Source organism: Oncorhynchus clarkii, unplaced genomic scaffold (genome assembly GCF_045791955.1).
Source record: "Oncorhynchus clarkii lewisi isolate Uvic-CL-2024 unplaced genomic scaffold, UVic_Ocla_1.0 unplaced_contig_5780_pilon_pilon, whole genome shotgun sequence".
Taxonomy (NCBI): Eukaryota; Metazoa; Chordata; class Actinopteri; order Salmoniformes; family Salmonidae; genus Oncorhynchus; species Oncorhynchus clarkii.
Window position 1 is genome coordinate 1 of NW_027259150.1, and position 20,167 is coordinate 20,167.

At 51.2% G+C, this 20,167-nt stretch overlaps 1 protein-coding gene across 1 annotated transcript; it reads left to right on the plus strand.

Annotated features, from left to right (window-relative positions):
- Positions 1-100: 100 nt before the first annotated feature.
- LOC139399590 (coiled-coil domain-containing protein 88B-like) lies at positions 101-10,956 on the plus strand (the record flags this gene model as incomplete). The annotated part of the gene is made up of 8 exons (XM_071144953.1): positions 101-262; positions 389-666; positions 6,103-6,246; positions 8,673-8,859; positions 9,046-9,191; positions 9,758-9,862; positions 10,239-10,393; positions 10,633-10,956. Coding segments are annotated over 8 exons (1,501 nt in total), but the record flags the coding sequence as incomplete, so codon positions are not given.
- Positions 10,957-20,167: the final 9,211 nt, after the last annotated feature.

Genomic DNA, 20,167 nt, shown 5'->3' on the forward strand with positions numbered 1-20,167 from the left:
CACCTGACAGATTCTAATCTGCTGAGATATGCTGTGTCAACTTTTCATGGGATTGTCAATTGTCTCAAGTCAAATCATCTCTTTCTCACCTCCCCCTCAGAATGCAGCGGTGGGCGCAGAGCGGGAGGTGTTGCTATGCCAGCTGTCTCAGTCCCAGTCAGCCGGTAGCCACCTGAGGGAGCAGATAGACACCCTGCACCATCACTCTATCAGCCTGCAGGAGACCTGCACCAAGCTGCAGACACTCAACACTCAGCTACAGGTATCATACAGCTACTATTGTTTTATATAGTTAATATAATGAAACTGTGGCCTTTCGCCACTTCAGAGACTGTAATACTGTCCGAGTGTCACAGTGTTTGATTTCCAACATCCCCTCCTCTCCCAGGTGGAGGAGGCGTCCCTGAGCTTCCAGCATGCAGCAGCGTTGGCGAGGTGCAGTAAGAGCGAGGCCAGGTGTGCTGCTTTGGAGGCGGAGTCTAAGGTGTGGGCCAGGGAACATGAGGAGTCATTGGTCAGGACGGAGGGGCTGAGGAGGGACCAGGAGCGAATGATAGCGCTGCAGCAGAGGCAGGAGGCAGAGCTAGAGGAGCTGCTGGATAGACACTCCCATCTGAGGAGCAGCAACCGTAACCTGGAGACACAGCACAGGAATCTGGAGGGAAGGTAAGGAACACAGGGATCTGGAGGGAAGGTAGGGAACACAGGGATCTGGAGGGAAGGTATGGAACACAGGGATCTGGAGGGAAGGTAGGGAACACAGGGATCTGGAGGGAAGGTAGGGAACACAGGAAGCTGGAGGGAAGGTAGAGAACACAGGGATCTGGAGGGAAGGTAGGGAACACAGGAAGCTGGAGGGAAGGTAGGGAACACAGGAAGCTGGAGGGAAGGTAGGGAACACAGGAAGCTGGAGGGAAGGTAGGGAACACAGGGATCTGGAGGGAAGGTAGGGAACACAGGGATCTGGAGGGAAAGTAGGGAACACAGGGATCTGGAGGGAAGGTAGGGAACACAGGGATCTGGAGGGAAGGTAGGGAACACAGGGATCTGGAGGGAAGGTAGGGAACACAGGGATCTGGAGGGAAGGTAGGGAACACAGGGATCTGGAGGGAAGGTAGGGAACACAGGGATCTGGAGGGAAGGTAGGGAACACAGGGATCAGGAGGGAAGGTAGGGAACACAGGGATCTGGAGGGAAGGTAGGGAACACAGGGATCTGGAGGGAAGGTAGGGAACACAGGAAGCTGGAGGGAAGGTAGGGAACACAGGGATCTGGAGGGAAGATAGGGAACACAGGGATCTGGAGGGACAGTAGGGAACACAGGGATCTGGAGGGAAGGTAGGGAACACAGGGATCTGGAGGGAAAGTAGGGAACACAGGGATCTGGAGGGAAAATAGGGAACACAGGGATCTGGAGGGAAAGTAGGGAACACAGGGATCTGGAGGGAAGGTAGGGAACACAGGGATCTGGAGGGAAGGTAGGGAACACAGGGATCTGGAGGGAAGGTAGGGAACACAGGGATCTGGAGGGAAGGTAGGGAACACAGGGATCTGGAGGGAAGGTAGGGAACACAGGGATCAGGAGGGAAGGTAGGGAACACAGGGATCTGGAGGGAAGGTAGGGAACGCAGGGATCTGGAGGGAAGGTAAAGAACACAGGAAGCTGGAGGGAAGGTAGGGAACACAGGGATCTGGAGGGAAGATAGGGAACACAGGGATCTGGAGGGAAAGTAGGGAACACAGGGATCTGGAGGGAAGGTAGGGAACACAGGGATCTGGAGGGAAAGTAGGGAACACAGGGATCTGGAAGGAACGTAGGGAACACAGGGATCTGGAGGGAAAGTAGGGAACACAGGGATCTGGAGGGAAGGTAGGGAACACAGGGATCTGGAGGGAAGGTAGGGAACACGGGATCAGGAGGGAAGGTAGGGAACACAGGGATCTGGAGGGAAGGTAGAGAACACAGGGATCTGGAGGGAAGGTAGGGAACACAGGAAGCTGGAGGGAAGGTAGGGAACACAGGGATCTGGAGGGAAGATAGGGAACACAGGGATCTGGAGGGAAAGTAGGGAACACAGGGATCTGGAGGGAAGGTAGGGAACACAGGGATCTGGAGGGAATGTAGGGAACACAGGGATCTGGAGGGAAAGTAGGGAACACAGGGATCTGGAGGGAAAGTAGGGAACACAGGGATCTGGAGGGAAGGTAGGGAACACAGGGATCTGGAGGGAAGGTAGGGAACACAGGGATCTGGAGGGAAGGTAGGGAACACAGGGATCTGGAGGGAAGGTAGGGAACACAGGGATCTGGAGGGAAGGTAGGGAACACAGGGATCAGGAGGGAAGGTAGGGAACACAGGGATCTGGAGGGAAGGTAGGGAACGCAGGGATCTGGAGGGAAGGTAAAGAACACAGGAAGCTGGAGGGAAGGTAGGGAACACAGGGATCTGGAGGGAAGATAGGGAACACAGGGATCTGGAGGGAAAGTAGGGAACACAGGGATCTGGAGGGAAGGTAGGGAACACAGGGATCTGGAGGGAAAGTAGGGAACACAGGGATCTGGAAGGAAAGTAGGGAACACAGGGATCTGGAGGGAAAGTAGGGAACACAGGGATCTGGAGGGAAGGTAGGGAACACAGGAAGCTGGAGGGAAGGTAGAGAACACAGGGATCTGGAGGGAAGGTAGGGAACACAGGAAGCTGGAGGGAAGGTAGGGAACACAGGAAGCTGGAGGGAAGGTAGGGAACACAGGCAGCTGGAGGGAAGGTAGGGAACACAGGGATCTGGAGGGAAGGTAGGGAACACAGGGATCTGGAGGGAAAGTAGGGAACACAGGGATCTGGAGGGAAGGTAGGGAACACAGGGATCTGGAGGGAAGGTAGGGAACACAGGGATCTGGAGGGAAGGTAGGGAACACAGGGATCTGGAGGGAAGGTAGGGAACACAGGGATCTGGAGGGAAGGTAGGGAACACAGGGATCTGGAGGGAAGGTAGGGAACACAGGGATCAGGAGGGAAGGTAGGGAACACAGGGATCTGGAGGGAAGGTAGGGAACACAGGGATCTGGAGGGAAGGTAGGGAACACAGGAAGCTGGAGGGAAGGTAGGGAACACAGGGATCTGGAGGGAAGATAGGGAACACAGGGATCTGGAGGGACAGTAGGGAACACAGGGATCTGGAGGGAAGGTAGGGAACACAGGGATCTGGAGGGAAAGTAGGGAACACAGGGATCTGGAGGGAAAATAGGGAACACAGGGATCTGGAGGGAAAGTAGGGAACACAGGGATCTGGAGGGAAGGTAGGGAACACAGGGATCTGGAGGGAAGGTAGGGAACACAGGGATCTGGAGGGAAGGTAGGGAACACAGGGATCTGGAGGGAAGGTAGGGAACACAGGGATCTGGAGGGAAGGTAGGGAACACAGGGATCAGGAGGGAAGGTAGGGAACACAGGGATCTGGAGGGAAGGTAGGGAACGCAGGGATCTGGAGGGAAGGTAAAGAACACAGGAAGCTGGAGGGAAGGTAGGGAACACAGGGATCTGGAGGGAAGATAGGGAACACAGGGATCTGGAGGGAAAGTAGGGAACACAGGGATCTGGAGGGAAGGTAGGGAACACAGGGATCTGGAGGGAAAGTAGGGAACACAGGGATCTGGAAGGAACGTAGGGAACACAGGGATCTGGAGGGAAAGTAGGGAACACAGGGATCTGGAGGGAAGGTAGGGAACACAGGGATCTGGAGGGAAGGTAGGGAACACGGGATCAGGAGGGAAGGTAGGGAACACAGGGATCTGGAGGGAAGGTAGAGAACACAGGGATCTGGAGGGAAGGTAGGGAACACAGGAAGCTGGAGGGAAGGTAGGGAACACAGGGATCTGGAGGGAAGATAGGGAACACAGGGATCTGGAGGGAAAGTAGGGAACACAGGGATCTGGAGGGAAGGTAGGGAACACAGGGATCTGGAGGGAATGTAGGGAACACAGGGATCTGGAGGGAAAGTAGGGAACACAGGGATCTGGAGGGAAAGTAGGGAACACAGGGATCTGGAGGGAAGGTAGGGAACACAGGGATCTGGAGGGAAGGTAGGGAACACAGGGATCTGGAGGGAAGGTAGGGAACACAGGGATCTGGAGGGAAGGTAGGGAACACAGGGATCTGGAGGGAAGGTAGGGAACACAGGGATCAGGAGGGAAGGTAGGGAACACAGGGATCTGGAGGGAAGGTAGGGAACGCAGGGATCTGGAGGGAAGGTAAAGAACACAGGAAGCTGGAGGGAAGGTAGGGAACACAGGGATCTGGAGGGAAGATAGGGAACACAGGGATCTGGAGGGAAAGTAGGGAACACAGGGATCTGGAGGGAAGGTAGGGAACACAGGGATCTGGAGGGAAAGTAGGGAACACAGGGATCTGGAAGGAAAGTAGGGAACACAGGGATCTGGAGGGAAAGTAGGGAACACAGGGATCTGGAGGGAAGGTAGGGAACACAGGGATCTGGAGGGAAGGTAGGGAACACGGGATCAGGAGGGAAGGTAGGGAACACAGGGATCTGGAGGGAAGGTAGAGAACACAGGGATCTGGAGGGAAGGTAGGGAACACAGGAAGCTGGAGGGAAGGTAGGGAACACAGGGATCTGGAGGGAAGATAGGGAACACAGGGATCTGGAGGGAAAGTAGGGAACACAGGGATCTGGAGGGAAGGTAGGGAACACAGGGATCTGGAGGGAAAGTAGGGAACACAGGGATCTGGAGGGAAAGTAGGGAACACAGGGATCTGGAGGGAAAGTAGGGAACACAGGGATCTGGAGGGAAGGTAGGGAACACAGGGATCTGGAGGGAAGGTAGGGAACACAGGGATCTGGAGGGAAGGTAGGGAACACAGGGATCTGGAGGGAAGGTAGGGAACACAGGGATCTGGAGGGAAGGTAGGGAACACAGGGATCAGGAGGGAAGGTAGGGAACACAGGGATCTGGAGGGAAGGTAGGGAACACAGGGATCTGGAGGGAAGGTAGGGAACACAGGAAGCTGGAGGGAAGGTAGGGAACACAGGGATCTGGAGGGAAGATAGGGAACACAGGGATCTGGAGGGAAAGTAGGGAACACAGGGATCTGGAGGGAAGGTAGGGAACACAGGGATCTGGAGGGAAAGTAGGGAACACAGGGATCTGGAGGGAAAGTAGGGAACACAGGGATCTGGAGGGAAGGTAGGGAACACAGGGATCTGGAGGGAAGGTAGGGAACACAGGGATCTGGAGGGAAGGTAGGGAACACTGGGAGATGGAGGGGGGTTGGGAACACAGGGAGCTGGAGGGAAGGTAGGGAACACAGGGAGATGGAGGGAAGATAGGGAGCACAGGGAGCTGGAGGGGGGGGGGTGGGAACACAGGGAGCTGGAGGGGGGGGGGTGGGAACACAGGGAGATGGAGGGAAGATAGGGAGCACAGGGAGCTGGAGGGGGGGGGGACACAGGGAGCTGGAGGGGGGGGGGGACACAGGGAGCTGGAGGGGAGGTAGGGAACACGGAGCTGGAAGGAAGATAGGGAACACAGGGTGCTGGAGGGGGGGGGGTTGGGAACACAGGGAGCTGGAAGGAAGGTAGGGAACAAAGGGAGCTGGAGGGGGGGGACACAGGGAGCTGGAGGGAAGGTAGGGAACACAGGGAGCTGGAGGGAAGATAGGGAACACAGGGAGCTGGAGGGAATATAGGGAGCACAGGGAGCTGGAGGGAATGTAGGGAGCACAGGGAGCTGTAGGGAAGGTAGGGAACACAGCGAGCTGGAGGGAAGGTAGAAAACACAGGGAGCTGGAGGGGAGGTAGGGAACACAGAGAGCTGGAGGGAAGGTAGGGAACACAGGGAGCTGGAGGGAACATAGAGAACACAGGGAGATGGAGAGAGGGTAGTGAACACCAAGTAACACTTCATTTAAAAAAGTATACATAAGACATTGTTAACTTCATGAAACTTTATGAAATTCCATATGCCATTGAATACACTGACTTGTGAAACAACCCTGATAAAATAAAGTTTATGAAATCAATCATGACACCTTAGTGAGTGTTTACGGATAATTCATACCAATGTTCATAACACCTTCATATTCTCCAGGTATCAGGAGCTCCTGGGCCTCAAATCCCAGATGGAGGAGACAAAAAGAGAGATGAAAATGGAGAGAGAGAAGATGGAGGGAGAGGTGCAAAAGCAGGCAGAGAGAGAAAGAGAATTAGAGAAGCTGAAAGAAGATAATGAGAGGTAAACGAAAACTCTCTCAGGCTATTTGTCAGTCAAATAACTAACTGCTCCATCATCACTTATTCTCTTCAAACCATTTAATTTAATAGAACTTCTTGATCCATTCAGTTCATCCCTGATCTATTCAGTTAAACCCTGGTCCATTCAGGTTATCCCTGGTCCATTCAGGTCATCCCTGGTCCATTCAGGTCATCCCTGGTCCATTCAGTTCATCCCTGGTCCTTTCAGTTCATCCCTGATCTATTCAGTTAAACCCTGGTCCATTCAGGTCGTTCCTGGTACATTCAGGTCATCCCTGGTCCATTCTGGTCATCCCTGGTCCATTCAGTTCATCCCTGGTCCATTCAGTTCATCCCTGATCTATTCAGTTCATCCCTGGTCCATTCAGTTCATCCCTGATCTATTCAGTTCATCCCTGATCTATTCAGTTCATCCCTGATATATTCAGTTCATCTCCGGTCCATTCAGTTCATCCCTGATCTATTCAGTTCATCCCTGATCTATTCAGTTCATCCCTGGTCCATTCAGTTCATTCCTGATCTTTTCAGTTCATCCCTGATCTATTCAGTTCATCCCTGATCCATTCAGTTCATCCCTGATCTATTCAGTTAATCTCCGGTCTATTCAGTTCATCCCTGGTCCTTTCAGTTCATCCCTGATCTTTTCAGTTCATCCCTGATCTATTCAGTTCATCCCTGATCCATTCAGTTCATCCCTGATCTATTCAGTTAATCTCCGGTCCATTCAGTTCATCCCTGGTCCATTCAGTTCACCCCTGATCTATTCAGTTCATCCCTGATCTATTCGGTTCATCCCTGATTTATTCAATTCATCCCTGATCTATTCAGTTCATCTCCGGTCCATTCAGTTCATCCCCGATCTATTCAGTTCATCCCTGATCTATTCAGTTCATCCCTGGTCCATTCAGTTCATTCCTGATCTTTTCAGTTCATCCCTGATCTATTCAGTTCATCCCTGATCCATTCAGTTCATCCCTGATCTATTCAGTTAATCTCCGGTCCATTCAGTTCATCCCTGGTCCTTTCAGTTCATCCCTGATCTTTTCAGTTCATCCCTGATCTATTCAGTTCATCCCTGATCCATTCAGTTCATCCCTGATCTATTCAGTTAATCTCCGGTCCATTCAGTTCATCCCTGGTCCATTCAGTTCACCCCTGATCTATTCAGTTCATCCCTGATCTATTCGGTTCATCCCTGATTTATTCAATTCATCCCTGATCTATTCAGTTAATCTCCTGTCCATTCAGTTCATCCCTGGTCCATTCAAATCAAATCAAATCAAATTGATTTATATAGCCCTTCGTACATCAGCTGATATCTCAAAGTGCTGTACAGAAACCCAGCCTAAAACCCCAAACAGCAAGCAATGCAGGTGTAGAAGCACGGTGGCTAGGAAAAACTCCCAAGAAAGGCCAAAACCTCGAAGAGGAAGAAGAAACCTCGAGAGGAACCAGGCTATGAGGGGTGGCCACTCCTGTTCTGGCTGTGCCGCGTGGAGATTATAACAGAACATGGCCAAGATGTTCAGATGTTCATAAATGACCAGCATGGTCAAATAATAATAATCACAGTAGTTGTCGAGGGTGCAGCAAGTCAGCACCTCAGGAGTAAATGTCAGTTGGCTTTTCATAGCCGATCATTAAGAGTATCTCTACCACTCCTGCTGTCTCTAGAGATTTGAAAACAGCAGGTCTGGGACAGGTAGCACGTCCGGTGAACAGGTCAGGATTCCATAGCCACTGGCAGAACAGTTGAAACTGGAGCAGCAGCACGGCCAGGTGGACAGGGGACAGCAAGGAGTCATCATGCCAGGTAGTCTTGAGGCATGGTCCTAGGGCTCAGGTCCTCCGAGAGAGAGAAAGAAAGAGAGAAAGAGAGAATTAGAGAGAGCATACTTAAATTCACACAGGACACCGGATAAGACAGGAGAAGTACTCCAGATATAACAAACTGACCCTAGCCCCCCGACACATAAACTACTGCAGCATAAATACTGGAGGCTGAGACAGTAGGGGTCAGGAGACACTGTGGCCCCATCCCGGACAGGGCCAAACAGGAAGGATATAACCCCACCCACTTTGCCAAAGCACAGCCCCCATACCACTAGAGGGACATCTTCAACCTCCAACTTACCATCCTGAGACAAGGCCGAGTATAGCCCACAAAGATCTCCGCCACGGCACAACCCAAGGGGGGGGGGGGGGGGGCGTCCATTCAGGTCATCCCTGATCTATTCAGTTCATCCCTGATCTATTCGGTTATTTGACTGACAAATAGCCTGACTTGCTGGTTCACCTTCTTATCTTGTCAAGTAACTCCTTGGTTCTCTGTCTGTCTGTCTGTCTGTCTGTCTGTCTGTCTGTCTGTCTGTCTGTCTGTCTGTCTGTGTTGTTCTGTTCTCCCAGGCTGCAGGGTGTGCAGAGGGAGTGGACCCAGGTGCAGAGCGAGCTGCTGGCCCAGGGCTCGGTGCTGCGGGGGGAGCTGAGTGCTGCCCAGCTGGAGAGGACCAGGCTGGAGGGAGAGATCAGCTCTCTGAGGGAGAACAACCAGAGACTGGAGCTCAGCACCGACCGCCTCACCAACCAGTACCAGGTCAGGAGGAAGGGAGGGTCTTACACACACACACACACACACACACACACACACACACACACACACACACTTTGGCTTTACTATCCAAGTGGGGACCAAAAGTGAGAACCCCCCCCCCCCCACACACACACAACTTATTTTTTCTATTCATTATTCTGAACCCTGTGTGTGTGTTTGTGTGTGTAGCTGCTGACCCAGCTGAAGGGGAATATGGAGGAGGAAAACCGTCATCTTTTGGAGCAGAATCAGAGTCTGACCAATCAGAACAGAGACCTGATGGAGCAGAGCCTGGAGCGCAAGGACCAGCACCACTCACAGCAGAGAGAATACCAGTCAGTACACACACACACACACACACACACACACACACACACACACACACAGCAGAGAGAATACCAGTCAGTACACACACACACACACACACTCACACAGCAGAGAGAATACCAGTCAGTACACACACACACACACACTCACACAGCAGAGAGAGTACCAGTCAGTACACCCACACACACATTCATGTAAAGATTATTATTCTATTCTTGACTCATCTCTCCTTACCCCTCCTCACCTCTCCTCCCTCTCTCCTCTTGTCTCCTCTCCTCTCTACTCACCAATCCTCCCTCTCTCCTCCCCTCTCTCCCCACATCTCCTCTCTCTCTTCTTTCCTCCCCTCTCTCCTCCCCTCTCCTCCTCTCTCCTCCCTCTCTCCCCTCCCCCCATCTCTCCTCCCCTCCTCTCCTCACCTCTCTCCTCTTGCATCCTCTCCTCACCAATCCTCCCTCTCTCCTCCCCTCTCTCCGCACATCTCCTCTCTCTCTTTCTTTCCTCCCCTCTCTCCTCCCCTCTCTCCTCCCTCTGTCCTCCCCTCTCCTTTCTCCTCCCTCTCTCCTCTCTCCAGGGAGAAGATGGGTGAGCTGCGTAGAGAGAAACAGAAGCTGGTGGAGAAGATCATGGATCAGTACAGAGTCCTGGACCCCAGCATGCTTACACCCAGCAAGGCCAAGTAACACACACACACACACACACACACACACACACACACACACACACACACACACACACACACACACACACACACACACACACACACACACACACACACACACACACACAAAAAAAAAATGTTAAGAGAGAGGTTCCAGGTTTGAGGGATTGATGTCACATCGCTCCAATAGGTCCTTACTGTGGTCTTTGCAGCGTTTCTTCTGGACTCCTGTAGTGTTTGGATGCAGACACACAGACAAAGGCCAAATCCCTCTTTTTGTATCCCCCTACACTCTCTCCATCTCTCTCACTTCCCATTGATCTTGATCTCCCTCTCTCCATCCCTCCCTCGCTATCTCTCCTTCCTTTCCTCCCTCCCTCCCTCCTCTCTGTAGGAAGTCCAACTGGATAGCAGACAGGATGAAGAAGCTGATTAAGCCTAAAGGAGGAGGGAGAGAGGGACGTGCTCCGGTCTACGCTGCTGGCAGTATAGAGAACCTGGCTGACAGTGCAGACTACCCACCAAACACACAGACTGCTGCTGGGACTGGTGAGACTACACACACACACACAGACACACACACAGACACATAGACAGACAGACAGACAGACAGACAGACAGACAGACAGACAGACACTGAACAACTCAGTGAGAGACCACAGGCACTGTTATACACAAACTCAAATCACTACAAATCACTCCCTCTCTTTCTGGCTCTGTCTCTCCCCCTCCCCCTCCCCCTACCCCCTGTTATATCTCACCCCTCTGTTCTCTCTCCTCTCCTCCAGACCCCCGCAGTGCCCCCGTCTCCCCCTCCTCCCTGCGACGTGCCCCCTCCCTGGGTATCTCTGACCAGACGGAAGGGCTGTGTGGGCTGCCGCTGCGTTCAGGTTCGGGGTATCGTCGAAAGCTCAGCTCCCGTCGAAAGCTGGCTTCACAGTCCTTCAGTCCCGGAGACCAGAAGACTTCACCCCTCAAGCGTCTACAATCTGCAGATAGAGGTTCCACGGTGATCTGGGAGGGGCAGATCAGCCCTAGAGACAAACTCACTCCCAAAACCACACCCATGGCCTCCACCAGCCAGGAGAATGTGATGGAGGAGGAAGGGAGAGGTGAGGAGGGGAGAGGTGATGGATAGAGGGGAGGGGAGGAGATAGGTGAGATGGATGAAGCGGGAGAGAGGGAGTGGAGGGAAATGGGGTAGAGAGAGGGAGGCAGAGAGGTGAGGAGGAAGGGAGAGAGGGAGTGGGGGGAGGTAAGGAGGGATGATGAGGAAGGAAGGAGATAGGGGAGAGTGAAGGAGAGAGATGAGGAGGAAGGAGTGGGGGGAGAGATGCGGAGAGGTGAGGAGGGAGGTGTGAGGGGAGAGAGGCAGAGAGATGAGGAGGGAGGTGTGGGGGGAGAGAGGCGGAGAGGTGAGGAGGGAGGTGTGGAGGGAGAGAGACGGAGAGGTGAGGAGGGAGGTGTGGGGGGAGAGAGGCGGAGAGGTGAGGAGGGAGGTGTGGGGGGAGAGAGACGGAGAGGTGGGGAGGGAGGTGTGGTGGGAGAGAGGCGGAGAGGTGAGGAGGGAGGTGTGGTGGGAGAGAGGCAGAGAGGTGAGTAGGGAGGTGTGGGGGGATAGAGGCGGAGAGGTGAGGAGGGAGGTGTGGGGGGAGAGAGGCGGAGAGGCGAGGAGGGAGGTGTGGGGGGAGAGAGGCAGAGAGGTCAGGAGGGAGGTGTGGGGAGAGAGAGGCGGAGAGGTGAGGAAGGAGGTGTGGGGCGAGAGAGGCGGAGAGGTGAGGAGGGAGGTGGAGAGGTGAGGAGGGAGGTGTGGGGGGAGAGAGGCGGAGAGGTGAGGAGGGAGGTGTGGGGGAGGTGTGGGGGGAGGTGAGGAGGGAGGTGTGCACTATAGGGGAGAGGTGAGGAGGGAGGTGTGCACTATAGGGGAGAGGTGAGGAAACAGGTGTGAACTATAGGGGAGAGGTGAGGAGGGAGGTTAGCACTATAGGGGAGAGGTGTGAGGAGGGAGGTGTGGACTATAGGGGAGAGATGAGGAGGGAGGTGTGGGGGGAGGTGAGGAGGGAGGTGTGGACTATAGGGGAGAGATGAGGAGGGAGGTGTGGACTATAGGGGAGAGATGAGGAGGGAGGTGTGGACTATAGGGGAGAGGTGAGGAGGGAGGTGTGGACTATAGGGGAGAGGTGAGGAGGGAGGTATGGACTATAGGGGAGAGGTGAGGAGGGAAGTGTGGGGGGAGGTGAGGAGGGAGGTGTGGACTATAGGGGAGAGGTGAGGAGGGAGGTGTGGGGGGAGGTGAGGAGGGAGGTGTGGACTATAGGGGAGAGATGAGGAGGGAGGTGTGGACTATAGGGGAGAGATGAGGAGGGAGGTGTGGGGGGAGGTGAGGAGGGAGGTGTGGACTATAGGGGAGAGATGAGGAGGGAGGTGTGGACTATAGGGGAGACGTGAGGAGGGAGGTGTGGACTATAGGGGAGACGTGAGGAGGGAGGTGTGGACTATAGGGGAGAGATGAGGAGGGAGGTGTGGACTATAGGGGAGAGATGAGGAGGGAGGTGTGGACTATAGGGGAGAGGTGAGGAGGGAGGTGTGGACTATAGGGGAGAGATGAGGAGGGAGGTGTGGACTATAGGGGAGAGATGAGGAGGGAGGTGTGGACTATAGGGGAGAGGTGAGGAGGGAGGTGTGGGGGGAGGTGAGGAGGGAGGTGTGGACTATAGGGGAGAGATGAGGAGGGAGGTGTGGACTATAGGGGAGAGGTGAGGAGGGAGGTGTGGACTATAGGGGAGAGATGAGGAGGGAGGTGTGGACTATAGGGGAGAGATGAGGAGGGAGGTGTGGACTATAGGGGAGAGGTGAGGAGGGAGGTGTGGACTATAGGGGAGAGGTGAGGAGGGAGGAGTGGGGGGAGGTGAGGAGGGAGGTGTGGACTATAGGGGAGACGTGAGGAGGGAGGTGTGGACTATAGGGGAGAGGTGAGGAGGGAGGTGTGGACTATAGGGGAGAGGTGAGGAGGGAGGTGTGGGGAGAGGTGAGGAGGGAGGTGTGGACTATAGGGGAGAGGTGAGGAGGGAGGTGTGGACTATAGGGGAGAGGTGAGGAGGGAGGTGTGGGGGGAGGTGAGGAGGGAGGTGTGGACTATAGGGGAGAGGTGAGGAGGGAGGTGTGGGGGGAGGTGAGGAGGGAGGTGTGGGGGGAGGTGAGGAGGGAGGTGTGGGGGGAGGTGAGGAGGGAGGTGTGGGGGGAGGTGAGGAGGGAGGTGTGGACTATAGGGGAGAGGGAAGGGAGGACAGAGGTAGTAGGGGGAGGTGAGGAGGGAGGTGAGGACTATAGGGGAGAGATGAGGAGGGAGGTGTGGACTATAGGGGAGAGGGAAGGGAGGACAGAGGTAGTAGGGGGAGGTGAGGAGGGAGGTGAGGACTATAGGGGAGACGTGAGGAGGGAGGTGTGGGGGGAGGTGAGGAGGGAGGTGTGGACTATAGGGGAGAGGGAAGGGAGGACAGAGGTAGTAGGGGGAGGTGTGGACTATAGGGGAGAGGGAAGGGAGGACAGAGGTAGTAGGGGTTAGACATGAGGGAATTTGTGTACCAACTGTCACTGATGTCCCTGACCAGCCCTGACAAATTGAAGTGAAGTGACTGGTTTTGACAGGACCTCTCTGTGTGTGTTTGGTTTTAGCTGTGAGTGGGGACAACAATGAAGGACATCTCAACTCAGACCCCTGCTGTCAGTCCAGTAAGGACTAAGAGAGAATTACTGCCTTTCTGCCTCAAATGGAAATACCATGATCCTTTGCACACATCCGACCTCTCCGACCTCTCCATACAGATCTGATCTAAGTCCAGATAGGGACTCATATTAAAAGTGTCAAATTCAAATGTTTTGTCAGATTTTTGTAAAAGGTCTCTAATAAATACAGTATATCTGATCCATTTTCCATACACTGTAAACTAAATGTTTTTCTGCCAGCTCTATTTGTGTATATTATTGAAGAGATGTCTCTGTTCTTCTGGGGTGACAAGCAACATTTCCTCCTCTGGCCAATGGGTGTCAGTGCAGGGCTAGCTAGACACAAATACAATTCAGATGAAGGAGCATCTTTTAAATGAGAAACAAGGCCTGTAGGTTCATCACGACTGTAGGGCCATTCTGGTTCCCTTCATCCCACACCAAGGGGGCAACACGTCAGCATTTCGGCTGGGGAGGGTGGGGTAGATGGAGGGATTAAGGGGAAAGAACAGACACTAAAGGATAAAAGCAGAGAGAGGCTTTTCTCTCCACCGAAGCCCCAGTGAATTAGGATTCAGAAAAAGACAAATGGAACGCTAATACAATTCACGAATGATGTAGTTGTCATGGCAACACTAATCAAAATGAGGCCCCAGCCTCTGAAGATTTTGTTTATGAAATTGAGATGCATCCAGCGTGAGTGAGAGTGTGGAGGATGATATTGGGCCTGCCACTCAGTCAGTTATTACAGTTAGACTCCATCTGACACCTGCAGACAGACAGCAACCGGCAGACAGACAGCAACCACAAACTGAAGAGAAGCAGTGAAATAAAAACACAGAACAAAGACATTTATACTCCTCATTCCTTGTGTTCAATAGAATAAAATCAAGTATATATCTGAAGGCCACTGGTCATCAACATGTACATTTGAAAAGTACGGGTGTAAAAAATATACATTTTGATTCGGATTCCTTCCAGCCAATAGACTAGATTTAAAGTTAATGACATATACAGGACACAACCCAGCGGTCATCTTAACTTGTCAGAATGTGTCTGTAGTGGTGGGTAAATAGTTGAAAATGGGAGTGGTGAAATGCCATCTGTGTCTATCTGTCTGTGAAGATCTCTCTCTCCCTGTTCTGAGTCTGTCTATCTAACTATCTCAGCCCTGGGCATCACATTTGAATGAGGATGTTCTCCTCTAAAGAGCTGCTAATGGCCAGAGCTTTAGCTTCACTGCCTTCCTGAAATCACACTGACCTAGCAAACACTGCGAGCCAGTAATACTGAATCGGACCCAGCAGACACTAGGGTCTGGTTTCCCGGACACAGACTAAGCCTACTCCCGGACTAAAAAGCTTTGGAAATATTCAAGACAATTGCTTGTTTTTTATGTATTATTTAGTCAGATGGAGGTGGTACTGTAGTTACAGGGCCTTGGTGATATCAGATATTCATGGCGGAGGTGCTAGCTACCTGTAGGACTGCAGAAGGTATAATGAGAGACCTAGAAAACTGAACTCAGATCGAGAGAGAGAGAGAGAGAAGAATAAATAAGGTTTTGTCTAATTAATTAAAGTCTAGCCCTGGGCAGTGGAAACGCTCTGAGACCGAGGAGGATTTGCTGAGAGGAGAAAAACAACAACACAACAACGGACAGCAGGAGAGAGAAAATAAGTGTTTGTCTTAACTCAAGAGTCTGACCCTGTAACCTTGCTTCCTCACAAAACTGTCACAATCTTAGAGCTTCAGGGGGCTTTTAGGCAATGAGCCTACCCCTAAGGTAACTATCCTCACCCCTCCTTCTTTACCACTTCTATTTCTCTCTTCTTCCTTTTCCTCCTTCATTCAGTCTGCCCCTCTCTCTCAGTCTCTCTCCCTGCCTCAGGGCTGGCTCTAGCCTTTTGGGGGCCCTAAGCAAAATTTGGTTAGAGCCCCCCCCCCATCTCATGGCAAATCATTTTGTGTTTAGAAGTGTATTTCCTGCAATTCTACCCATTTAGCCATGGGGCGGAGAGAAAACTGCTATTTGTTAACAAATTTCATGCAATTCTACCCATTTAGCCATGGGGCGGAGAGAAAACTGCTATTTGTTAACAAATTTCATGCAATTCTACCCATTTTTCCATGGGGTGGAGAGACATTTTTTAGGTATTAAAGAACATTTCCAGCAACTCTACACATTTTATAGTACCTTTCCCTCACACCCTCTTTCCCTCTACTCCCTCTCTCCTCTCCCACCCTCTTTCCCTCTACTACCTCTCTCTCTCCTCTCCCACCCTCTTTCCCTCTACTCCCTCTCTCCTCTCCCACCCTCTTTCCCTCTACTACCTTTCTCTCTCCTCTCCCACCCTCTTTCCCTCTACTCCCTCTCTCTCTCCTCTCCCACCCTCTTTTCCCTCTACTCCCTCTCTCTATCTTCTCCCACCCTCTTTCCCTCTACTCTCTCTCTCCTCTCCCACCCTCTTTCCCTCTACTACCTCTCTCTCTCCTCTCCCACCCTCTTTTCCCTCTACTCCCTCTCTCTCTCCTCTCCCACCCTCTTTCCCTCTACTCCCTCTCTCCTCTCCCACCCTCTTTCCCTCTACTACTCCTCTCTCTCCTCTCCCACCCTCTTTCCCTCTACTCCCTCTCTCCTCTCCCACCCTCTTTCCCTCTACTCCCTCTCTCCTCTCCCACCCTCTTTCCCTCTACTACCTCTCTCTCTCCTCTCCCACCCTCTTTCCCTCTACTCCTTCCCTCTCTCCTCTCCCACCCTCTTTCCCTCTACTCCCTCTCTCCTCTCCCACCCTCTTTCCCTCTACTCCCTCTCTCTCTCCTCTCCCACCCTCTTTCCCTCTACTACCTCTCTCCTCTCCCACCCTCTTTCCCTCTACTACCTCTCTCTCTCCTCTCCCACCCTCTTTCCCTCTACTCCCTCTCTCCTCTCCCACCCTCTTTCCCTCTACTACCTTTCTCTCTCCTCTCCCACCCTCTTTCCCTCTACTCCCTCTCTCTCTCCTCTCCCACCCTCTTTTCCCTCTACTCCCTCTCTCTATCTTCTCCCACCCTCTTTCCCTCTACTCTCTCTCTCCTCTCCCACCCTCTTTCCCTCTACTACCTCTCTCTCTCCTCTCCCACCCTCTTTTCCCTCTACTCCCTCACTCTCTCCTCTCCCACCCTCTTTCCCTCTACTCCCTCTCTCCTCTCCCACCCTCTTTCCCTCTACTACTCCTCTCTCTCCTCTCCCACCCTCGTTCCCTCTACTCCCTCTCTCCTCTCCCACCCTCTTTCCCTCTACTCCCTCTCTCCTCTCCCACCCTCTTTCCCTCTACTACCTCTCTCTCTCCTCTCCCACCCTCTTTCCCCTCTACTCCATCCCTCTCTCCTCTCCCACCCTCTTTCCCTCTACTCCCTCTCTCCTCTCCCACCCTCTTTCCCTCTACTACCACTCTCTCTCCTCTCCCACCCTTTTCCCTCTACTCCCTCTCTCCTCTCCCACCCTCTTTCCCTCTACTACCTCTCTCTCCTCTCCCACCCTCTTTCCCCTCTACTCCATCCCTCTCTCCTCTCCCACCCTCTTTCCCTCTACTCCCTCTCTCTCTCCTAGTGTATTAAAGGGTTTGACGCTCTCAGTAAAAGCTGATTTATTCTCTTGTGGTATCGATCGGTCACTGCATTAAAGATTATAATTCATTACCTCGGGCCCTTTTAATACATTAAACACTCAAAATAAAAATAAAATAATCCTAACCTCCCAGGGTGTGGGGAAACACTCTGGGAGAGAAGACGTCCATTCCGTCCCCCCGTCCCGGGCCTTCAGCACGTCTGGTCTCACACCCTCAGGCCACAGGCCACAGGCCACAGGCTAGGCCTCAGGCCACAGGCCACAGGCCACAGGCCACAGGCTAGGCCTCAGGAAGGCACGCACACACCGTCTTGTTCGCATACAGATGCAGATCCTTGCAAACACACGCACACTTAAACACCTTCATTTGAAATATTCTCAGGTACACATACAGCTCTGGAAAAAAATGAAGAGACCACTGCAAAATGATCAGCTTCTCTGGTTTTACTATTAATAGGTATGTGTTTGGGTAAAATGAACATTGTTGTTTTATTCTATAAACTACTGGCAACATTTCTCCTAAATTCCTAATAACAATTTTGTAATTTAGAGCATTCATTTGCAGAAAATTACAACTGGTCAAAAGAACAAAAAAGATGCAGTGTTGTCAGACCTCATATAATGGAAAGAAAATAAGTTCATATTCATTTTTTAAACAACACAATACTAATGTTTTATCATAGGAAGAGTTCAGAAATCAATTTTTGTTTGATGGCTTGTGACCATCCATCTTCCTCTTGATCACATTCCAGATCATCATCGACCATCCACCAAATCTCACAGTGGTGGATTGTGGCTTGTAGGCCTCTCCATGTCTCCCACCCACTGTGAAATTTGGTGGAGGATCGGTGATGATCTCGGGGTGCTTCAGCAAGGCTGGAATCTGACATATTTGTCTTTGTGAAGGACACATGAATCAAGCCACGTACAAGGTTGCCCTGGAAGAAAACTTGCTTCCTTCTGCTCTGACAATGTTCCCCAACTCTGAGGATTGGTTTTTCCACAGGACAACGTTCAATACCACACAGCCAGGTCAAGACCCTGTCATGGCCAGCCCTATCTCGAGACCTGAACCCCATTGAAAACCTCTGGAATGTGATCAAGTGTCTTCTGCCGAAGTCGAGGCCTCTCCTTGTTCGGGCGGTGCTCGGCGGTCGACTTCACTGGTCTTCTAGCCATCATTGATCCATTTATAATTTTCCATTGGTTTTGTCTTGTCTCCCTACACACCTGGTTCCAATCCCATGCATTACCTGTTGTGTATTTACCCTCTGTTTCCCCTCATGTCCTTATCAGAGATTGTTTGCTGTTCATGCTCGTGTTGTTTGTATTGGTGCGTGATGGGTCCTCGTACCCACTTTGCTTTGATTATGTATCATGGTTTTGGAGCTGTGTTTTTAAGTTATTAAACTACTCCATTATACCAAGTTCGATTCTCCTGTGCCTGACTTCCCTGCGTCGATGACATCAAGAGGAAGATGGATGGTCACAAGCCATCAAACAAAGCCGAGCTGTTTGAATTTTTGCACCAGGAGTGACATAAAGTCCCCCAACATCAATGTGAAAGACTGGTGGAGAGCATGCCAAGACGCATGAAAGCTGGGATTGAAAATCAGGGTTATTCCACCAAATATTGATTCCTGAACTCTTCCTAAGTTAAAACATTTGTACTGTGTTTAAAAATGAAAATAGTTTCATTGCATTATTCGTGGTCTGACAACACTGCATCTTTTTTTGTTACTTTGACCAGTTGTCATTTACTGCAAATAAATGCTCTAAATTACAATATTTTTATTTGGAATTTAGGAGAAATGTTGCCAGTAGATTATAGAAAAAAACCAAAATGATAATTGCACCCAAACACATAAATAGTCAAACCAGAGAAGCTGATCATGTTGCAGTGGTCTCTTCACCTTTTCCAGAGCGGGATTGTGTGAATGGTCAGGAACTAGAGGAACACAATGAAGCTGGTCTCTATAAGGACCAGGGTTAATAAGGACTCCAGGTTACCCAATGACAACATTCCTTATGGAGTTGCACATATAGTATTAACATGTCTGAAGTGTTAACATTTGTCTCCAGTGTCAACATGTGTCTGAAGTGTTAACATGTGTCTATCGTGTTTACATGTGTCTGAAGTGTTAACATGTGTCTATCGTGTTTACATGTGTCTGAATTGTTCACATGTGTCTATCGTGTTAACATGTGTCTATCGTGTTTACATGTGTCTGAAGTGTTAACATGTGTCTATCGTGTTTACATGTGTCTGAATTGTTCACATGTGTCTATCGTGTTAACATGTGTCTATCATGTTTACATGTGTTTGAAGTGTTAACATGTGTCTGAAGTGTTAACATGTGTCTGTAGCGTTAACATGTGTCTATCGTGTTTACATGTGTCTGAAGTGTTAACATGTGTCTGAAGTGTTAACATGTGTCTGTAGCGTTAACATGTGTCTGAAGTGTTAACATGTGTCTGTAGTGTTTACATGTGTCTGTAGAGTTAACATGTGTCCATCGTGTTAACATGTGTCTATCGTGTTTACATGTGTTTGAAGTGTTAACATGTGTCTGAAGTGTTAACATGTGTCTGTAGTGTTAACATGTGTCTATCGTGTTAACATGTGTCTGAAGTGTTAACATGTGTCTATAGTGTTAACATGTGTCTGAATTGTTAACATGTGTCTGAATTGTTAACATGTGTCTGAAGTGTTAACATGTGTCTGAATTGTCATCATGTGTCTGAAGTGTTAACATGTGTCTATAGAGTTAACATGTGTCTGAAAAGTTAACATGTGTCTGAAGTGTTAACATGTGTCTACAGTGTTAACATGTGTCTGAATTGTTAACATGTGTCTGAAGTGTTAACGTGTCTGAAGTGTAAACATGTGTCTGAAGTGTAAACATGTGTCTGAAGTGTTAACATGTGTCTACAGTGTTAACATGTGTCTGAAGAGTTAACATGTGTCTGTGGTGTTAACATGTGTC